The sequence below is a fragment of the Aptenodytes forsteri genome, unplaced genomic scaffold, assembly GCF_000699145.1.
Source record: "Aptenodytes forsteri isolate BGI_AS27 unplaced genomic scaffold, ASM69914v1 Scaffold404, whole genome shotgun sequence".
Taxonomy (NCBI): domain Eukaryota; kingdom Metazoa; phylum Chordata; class Aves; order Sphenisciformes; family Spheniscidae; genus Aptenodytes; species Aptenodytes forsteri.
Window position 1 is genome coordinate 138 of NW_008795629.1, and position 8,358 is coordinate 8,495.

At 41.6% G+C, this 8,358-nt stretch overlaps 1 protein-coding gene across 1 annotated transcript; it reads right to left on the bottom strand.

The window, feature by feature from the left end:
* Positions 1-465: 465 nt before the first annotated feature.
* On the bottom strand, positions 466-3,627 carry LOC103901504 (phospholipid scramblase 1-like; the record flags this gene model as incomplete). Its single annotated transcript, XM_009282407.1, has 3 exons — positions 3,595-3,627; positions 2,670-2,753; positions 466-635 (listed from the first exon to the last, which is right to left on the bottom strand). Coding segments are annotated over exons 1-3 (267 nt in total), but the record flags the coding sequence as incomplete, so codon positions are not given.
* Positions 3,628-8,358: the final 4,731 nt, after the last annotated feature.

Here is an 8,358-nt window from a genome sequence, read left to right on the forward strand (position 1 = left end):
TTCTTATTTTGCTATTAGCATTCTCTACGTTGTGAAGCCTGACTAGCGCGTCTCCTAACAACATTATGAAGAGGTGTGAAGAAAGCATCATGTAGAAAATTAAGCACCTCTAATGTGCTACAGTTGTCTATATTATATATATTTATTATATACACCTTGCCAAATCACATTACATCTCACAAACAGTAGCTTCAGAAATGGGAAGGATGTATGACAGCCCTGTGGCCCCGGTCCTTTAGCATCTCACTTGGCAGGAGAGTACTCCATGAAGTGCTGCAGCCCTAACAGGCACCTCCACACTCAAACATGCATCAATCACATTACAAAAAGCTTCACTCAGCAGCCCAAAAGCAGCAACCCATGCAGCCGCAACAAAGCCAGACGCTTTTTTTAGCTTTTCAACAGATGCAGGCTGCTTCTCTGGTGAATATCTGTTCTCTGGGGAAGGAGGAAGGGTGCAGGTACCTGTGTGAGGTATTCCAGTCCAGGAGGGCAGTTGGGAAGAGGAGGAGGGACGGGCATCCAGATTGTCCCCTCCTTCGCGATGGGCTGGTTCTGGATGGGTGGAACAGCAAATCCAGCTGGGACCCCCATGGCCTGTACCTGGAAGCCATAGCTCCCCGCGCCTGCGACACCTGGCGTGGTAGAAGATATGCTGTTGTGAAACTTAGATGTTGGAAAAGAATTGCCCCACGGATCTTCAAAAGATTAACTTGGTCACTATTTTGAACTATGAAGATCCTCATACCCACAATATATTTCAGTTATGAATACTACAACTTTCATGAAGTTACACTGGATTGGGATGTTCTAATCCCTGCAGACAAAACCAAACAAAATAAATAAATGCATCATTCTTGAATATAGCAGAAATTTTGTTCACATAAAGATAGGCAATTCAAAAATTAGAAAGAAATCAATGAAGGTTATTTCTAAGTAGAGAAGGCAGAATACCTTAAAATACATTAAAAGTATTGGCATTTACAAGTTGTCAGTTGAGCAAATGAGGAATTTTAAGACAAAGTTTTCCTGGAATTATACCTTCTACTTATGTGATAGGAAATGTCCTTTTAGCAAAGTTCATCTGCAGTTTTCAAACCAGATGGTCTTTCAAAACTCAGGAAATCCACACCTCCTTCATGGAGGAGGTGCATAGTAAAGGAAGAAATAGTTCCACATTTTGTGCATGCCAAGTAAGTCTTCCCCAGTTAGCACTCAATAGGAAACGCAAGCTCTCATGAAGCACTTCAGGGTCTAAATGCTCAGCACCCCACCAGATGGCACACGCAGCACTGCCTTAGTGCTCACAACCCATCCCGCGTCCCCCGGCTGTGCGCAGAGCCCTGCCTTGCTTGAGTACGGTCCCGCAGCAACGTGGTCTTTGCTAGAGAGATGCTTTATGACCTTGTAGCTGAAGCTGCTGAAGTTGCTATTGAAAGTTACAGAACAAGAACTCTATTTTTTCCCTCATTTAATGCTTTTCTGGTAGGCAGATAGGCTTTCAATCTGATGCAGAGGAATTTTATATTTTACTCGGAAGCAAGCACAACGCAGAAGCCACAAAGAGTATTTTTGTAGAGCTGTACAAAGACAAATAGTTCGAGATACTGACTTGTAGACTTATTTTTAGCACAAATCAGTTCAGCACTGATGCTTCACATTACATTACAATACATGGACTGTCACATGCGAAAGCTCACGCTGTGGCCATAAGCAGGACAGTACCTCAGGTGATGTAAACAGCTGTAGCTTAAAACTCATAGGCGGCAGGATCGCTCACCCCAGAGAAGGACCCACCCTTATGGAATACAAAACCACTTTTATGTCTGAGCACAGGCTTTGCACACAGACTGACTGTCGACTGCTATCGTGTGTAAGTGTGTGCACGTACAATTATTCAAAACGAAAAATGCTCCCCTGACCTTCATCGCACAGGCAGCGCGTGCTCATTCCCCGCTGAAGCTAACCGTGCTTACAGACCTCAGATTGCCTCGCCACAAGGTGCACAGGCTTTAACTTTTGAACAGCACAGTAACTTAGGCCAAACTTTTTGCATTTTATCTATAACTTATGCTTTGAGCCTGATTAGATATTACTCTTTGTGATTTGGTTCTTCAGAAAGCAATTAGTTGCCAGAACAGGAGAATCTATTTAGGAGTGCTGCATTTTGAATGCGGAGCAGAAAATGAGATAGCAGACAAGCCAAGGAGTGAAAGTGCCAAGTACAGCAACAGAGTAGGAAACAGGAAGAGAATACATGGACCAGCAGAACTGCGAGAGGAAAACAATTCTTTCTTCAGTTCTGGATTTCTAGAGAAAAATGAAGTGAAATACTGAAATACCATGTTAATTAAAAACCTGATTATCAGCAAGAAGCTGCCACGCATTAATTGCTTTGCATCAGTAACACCTCCCTAACAAACTCCCCACAGTGACCACTGAGGAACACCCAACATTTCTAACTCCTACCACTGTTGGTACTGCTCAGCACCTACTAACATGTAGCACCAAGAAGGAAAGAAGATGACTTTTCAGCAAAACAGAAATTAGCAGAAACTCTACAGAACTAACAGCAGAGAAGTAAATCAGAGATGGTCACGCTTGTGAAACCTCCTATTTCCCGTGCTTATTTCCTACTGGTATAGTAGATCTGTAGCCAAGCAACCTACCTTGGTAAGTCCCAGGTGCATGCTGAGGGTAGCCATAGGGGACTTGATTTTCTGGTGCATAGTTAGAGTTTGAAAATCCAGGTGCTGGTGCAGGTTTACGTGTGGAAAGAATGGAACATAATACTCTCAGTATTGCTCGTTTCCTCCTACCCTAGGGTAAAAGATCCCCAACATTGCCTCCTTTTTCAGAGTAGACACATAACAAAATTAAGCAGCTGTTTTCTGTATAGCAAAAACTGTATAACAAGCTCGTATTTACGCACAGTATATATACTAAACATCAGTATAACTTAAAGGAGTTCTGATCCTTAAAGTGCAGAAAAAAGGCAGGTATTGCACATGATGTCATGAAGATATCACAGAATCATTTAGCTCAGAAGGGACCTCCTGAGACCACCTAGTCCAACCCCTGCTCAAGCAGGGTCAGTTCACTCTCTGTCTGGACCAGATGTGCCTTTGTTCATTTATATTTAGAAGGAGGCCTTAATTCAAAGAATTGCCAGGGAACTGACAGGCTGCCATCCTGTACAGAACAGACTAGTAATGAGCCATTCTCCACTATATAAAACATTTTCTCCCAATTTCTTCAAGTTAGGACTATACTAATGCCTCACTAGCAGACTCAGAGGGTTATGGATTTAAAAAGATTTACCAAGTTCAGCTTGTAAGCAGAAATAACTTGAATTTCAAGATGATTTATTTATTTTATTTAACTTCCGAAATCAAGATATGAAAATGTAAGATATATGTTTTGTAAATGATTCAGTTTTAAAATGTAAATAATTTCAATTTAAAACATTTATACATATTTCATAAAATTAGAAGGTAAACTAATAGCTAAGCTAATATTGCTTGAACACCTCAGAAGGACCCCTGTTATCTTTGATATTAACAAAATATGACATTTTGTTTATATTTTACTCACCTTGCATTGCCATGGATCTGCTTATAATTGTTCTGCAAAACAACATTTTTATTTCATGGTTTTTTTAATACATAATTTCACACAAGAGTTATTCAGAGTTCTCTATTTATTATTGATAAAAGATACTTGCCTGTCTAAACCGTATGGGAAAGCTGAACTACAAATACAAGCTAAAATAACTTTCAATATCTCCGCTTCCTTCTAGGCTATGTCTCCACCACAGCATAAGTCTGAATTATCTATGCCTGCATTCATTTTTTGAGTATCCTGAAATCATCCTCAGCTCAGAGGAAAGCATTGGGATGTGCAGTTAGTCCTTGCCGTGCAGGACTCCATTGTGCAGCCATTCAGAAGCATCGTGCAATTCATACCAACGAATTACTGCAGTAATGTCAGAGCAAGTGGTTTACTGTATTGATGTTGACTACAAAACCTGCTTGGGCAAATCCTGGAGCAGCCGTGACGCCATGCTACCACCTATTCAGTTCTTTATGCTATTCCACTTCTGAAGCGGTACTACTAAATATCATGTATGCGATTTTTGTCTCCGCACAATAAGAAAGGGTGGGCTTGCACGGACGAGTGGGCTTCCACAGCAGAATATCATGAGTGAAAGGGCCAACTCCTTGTCTTTTTTTTCTACTCTTCCAGGGTTGCTAAAAGGAGTTAAAAAAAAGGAGAAAGAACATTTGCTGATGCCAGCATCAACCTTGAGAGATACTCCTTTCAGTCTCTGGGGTGACAAGAGAAGCAAGACAATGGCAGCAACTTCTCTTAAAGACAGAGGTCCAAAATAGCCAGGAGATCCATACGTGGAAGTACAAAAAAGAACCATATAGGGGCTCTTTTTTATAGGATCAAAAGCTTTAAAATAAACAATAAACCTAGTTATTCTAGATTATTCTAAGAATGCAATTCAAGTTAAACTAGTAATATATTTCGTCTGTTACGGTTCTTCCAACTAGTTCAGTTCAATGAAGATGGTCATTCAAAGCTGGGGATCAAATTGAAACTGAAAGCTGTTCCTTCCTGCTCTTCACTCCCAGAGTAAAAGCAGATGTCACAAAAGGATGTCTAATGGTTCTGGGATGATGTGGCACCTAGCTCACTTCCCAACTCCTCACATACACAACATCCTCTTTGTTTAATAAATTGGTCTTAAAGTGTTCCTTTTTTTAATATTTTTTTTCTCCTACTTTACTGACTTTACTAACAAAACCACCATCCTGTTTTACATACTTTAATTGGATTCTAGTCCCCATATGAGTACAGGTTAAAAAAAAGTCATAGGAAATAATTTAAAATTACACATCTAATTCAAAAATCCAAAAGTACACGTTCAAACTACATAACAAACCTTGTTCTCACAGTTGGTAATATAGAGTAACAAGTTTACTATATAACCATATTAAAATATGTTGACAAAACTAGCAGCTTGTAGGAACAGCACAAATTAAAGATGAATAAAAAAACGTTATTTAAACTAGCAAAAGATCAGTTTATCAGTTTATACTGTGAGATGTTCCAACTACCTGAACTTCAGTGAAATAGTGAGAATTACAACTGAACCCCTTGGTAAAGGGAGAGTAGAGACAGAATCGTATGATTTATTTAAAAGAAAGGCTTTATAGTAGCCCAGAATCTTTTTTTCTCCCTACAACCACACATACACGCCACTGTGCAATCTAGGATTTAGAAAATGTTGATATGCTTTATAGCTAGGAAAGCAACAAAGATTTTTACAAAGTTCAACTTCCATTTCATCAGATATGATGCTAAAGAGAATAGCTAAGATTATTTCTTTTTATTAAAATTGTCTCTTTTCTTCTATTGCTTTTTTTCTAGACGCCTTCTACAACCTCCAGTTCAGTCACCAAGATTAACACATTGTCAGTCGTGCCCTGCTTTTCATCTGAATAATTTATAACGATTGTGAAATAACATAAAATTCTGAAATACCAAAGCAATGAGGAACAAAAACTCACTTTTGTCAGCCTCTATATAGTGTTCAGCCACATTGTTAGGCATGGGGAAATCCCCACCTGCTGAAACCTCAGCCAAGAAACAGCAGCAATGGGAAGACCAGTCACTTAGAAACGTGTTTGTTCCAGCTGCCTGGGTTACACAAAGCGATGATTTGAAGCCTACATTCATTGCAGTTTAATAAAATGAGGCTTTACATGCTGCTAGGTGTTACTAATACTAGTAACAGTTTCAAAATAAATATAGGGAACAGTCATTGAAACGTTACTTACTTAGCGGGGAAAAGTAAAGATACTTGCATTTAGCTCCCACTAATACAAAAGAGGGAGAATGCTATTTCTTTGTAATGGAGTTAAAATTCCACAGAATTAAAGACAAAAAGAAAGAAAGTGCTTCAGCAAGTAGAAGTCCATGACTGAATTAACTTTGGTTCAACAAAAACAGTAGCTGCCTTGTGCTACGCAGGCCACATGCTGCAACCTGAATTTACAACGTAAGTCGAGAGTAAGTTGTGTTGGAGTGAATAAGCTGGCCATGGTGTTCCAGAAGAAGCAGCTGTATATCTTTGCGTACATCTTATAAAAAGCTTTACAAGGCCCTGAGCAATCTGATCTAAATTTTAATTTAGGCTGGCTTTAAGCAGAGGAATGGACCAAATGACCTCCAAAGGTTATCCTTTCCAACCTCAATTATGCTAGGATTGTAAGCGTCCTTCACATTTTATTACATTACCTGAGGTATTTGCTGATCAAACATTCCCCAAAATCCCCCAGCTGGAGTGCTGAAGGGCGAGAGGAGGGTGGGGACCAGGCTCCAGCTCCCAGCACCTCACCCCTCACTGGGCCTATTTTGGGTTAGGGCTACGCGAGGGAGCCTGGGCCAGGAGAAGGTGCCGAGTTTTGCCCTTTCCTGACAGATTCCCATAGTAACTCATAGCTCTGGGTCCACTCCCCCAAAGGGAGTACAAATAAGATATAAACACCCTCTCTTCTCTGGAGGAGGGGACATACCTGGGTTCAGCTTTACACAAGGGAAAGCAGAAGTGATTTTGCTGGCAGGAAGGAAGCACCAGGGGAACTGGGAACGCTTTCATGCAAAGCGTTTGCCTGGTAATGAATGACCCTTACGAAACAGTCTCTGGACGGTCTGAGGTCCCCCGCCGTGCCTGTGCACTGGGAGACGGAGAGGTGGGCGCTGCCCGCCACCTCTCCTGAAACACACAACTTGAACCCCGCAGCGTGGCTCCCAACCTCAACCGCTGCAACACAGAGAGGAAATGAAAGGCAAAAGAATCGCCCCCCGGCCCCCCAAAACGGTCCTTCAACTGCCAAGAGTGGCCGTTCGGCTGCGGGTTAGCAAGCTGAGAGCAGACCCCCACACCTCATTCGCTGTACTGCTCACGAGAGAAAGGAACTCATACCAAGAAGTCTCATTCTTCATACCCTGTCCCTATGTGTTGTGCTACCTAGAACCCATATTGCCAGCCTTCCTCCTCATCCATAGGAGTTCCCAGACTTTTTCCCTTTGCTCTCGGAAGTAGCAGTCAACTGCTGCGATAGCCTAAACCCTCTTGCCCAGCACTAGCACAGCCAACCGGTTCCTCAATTTCTCCTTACTTTCTTGAATTGTTACTCAAATGGGTAACATGGAAGCAACCCTCAGAGGCATCCACGTGCCCAGGCACAGCGTTTCTCCCCCCTCCAGGAGTTTTGAGCCTGGGCACTTAAGGACAGCCAAAAACTTTTGGAAAGGAAATCGAGGAAATACTTGTTCCAAAGGAAGTCGGAACAAAACTGTTCTAGTTCAGAGAACAGTAAGGAAATAACATCCCTAGATTGTTCCTTTTTAAGGAATGGCAGAATGTCCAGGTTTCTTTTCAGTCACTTTCTCATTTTCAGAACTGCATTACACAGCTACATCTCCCATGTCAGTAGATACGCTGCAACTGATTTAGAAAGGTCTTAACTCAGTCAACCACAGAGCTTCTGTGTTTTGTCAGAAAAACAGGATACTAGCATGACAATCAGTTTAATTTCTTATCCAGCTCAATAAAATACTGCCAAAAGCATATTAACATTAGCCCCCAAGCATAAACATCATGCATGGTGCCATTTAAATACCAAGCCAGGCCCTTTCCAAGAAGGTTTATGATTCAAAAAACAGACTTAGAAAGCCAAATAGCTGTGAGGCATGCATTAGTTCACCCTTGCTAGCTTTGTGGCACTTGTTTTCATCATCACATTATATTAGACTATTCAGCCACTGGATTTTAACCTTGACTGCTGGAGAAACAGTATACTTAAAAATAATCTAGTTGATCTAATTAAACAGGTTATTTTCTGCTAAAGTTAACAAAATAGCCTTCAGAGAAGGAATGAAATGAGCTAGAAGTTGACACAAAATTATTTTGTTCTGATGCAGTAAGGTACCCTCTCCCTTTACATAGACGTCTCTCCTGAAACCTGGGCGTCCCAACACCCGAGAGCCAAAAAAACAGGTCACACTCTGGGTACCCAGCCTCGCTGAGACGAGGGCACGTCTCTAACGCTGCTCGCTTCGCTGCTGGGTGTCAGGACCACCATTGCCTGAACCCTGCCTGCTGCTGTCAGCTCTCTTGAGCAGGGCTCTCCCAGGACAGCCTCGGCAGCAAGATCTTTCCCTAAACCAGTCTTTGCAAGCGAGTTCCTTCGCCACCTCTCATAACTAACTGTTGCTAGAGACATTTTCTAACTTAACGCGCAATCCCAGATTGGAAAATGTGCCCCTTCTGATCATTAAGCA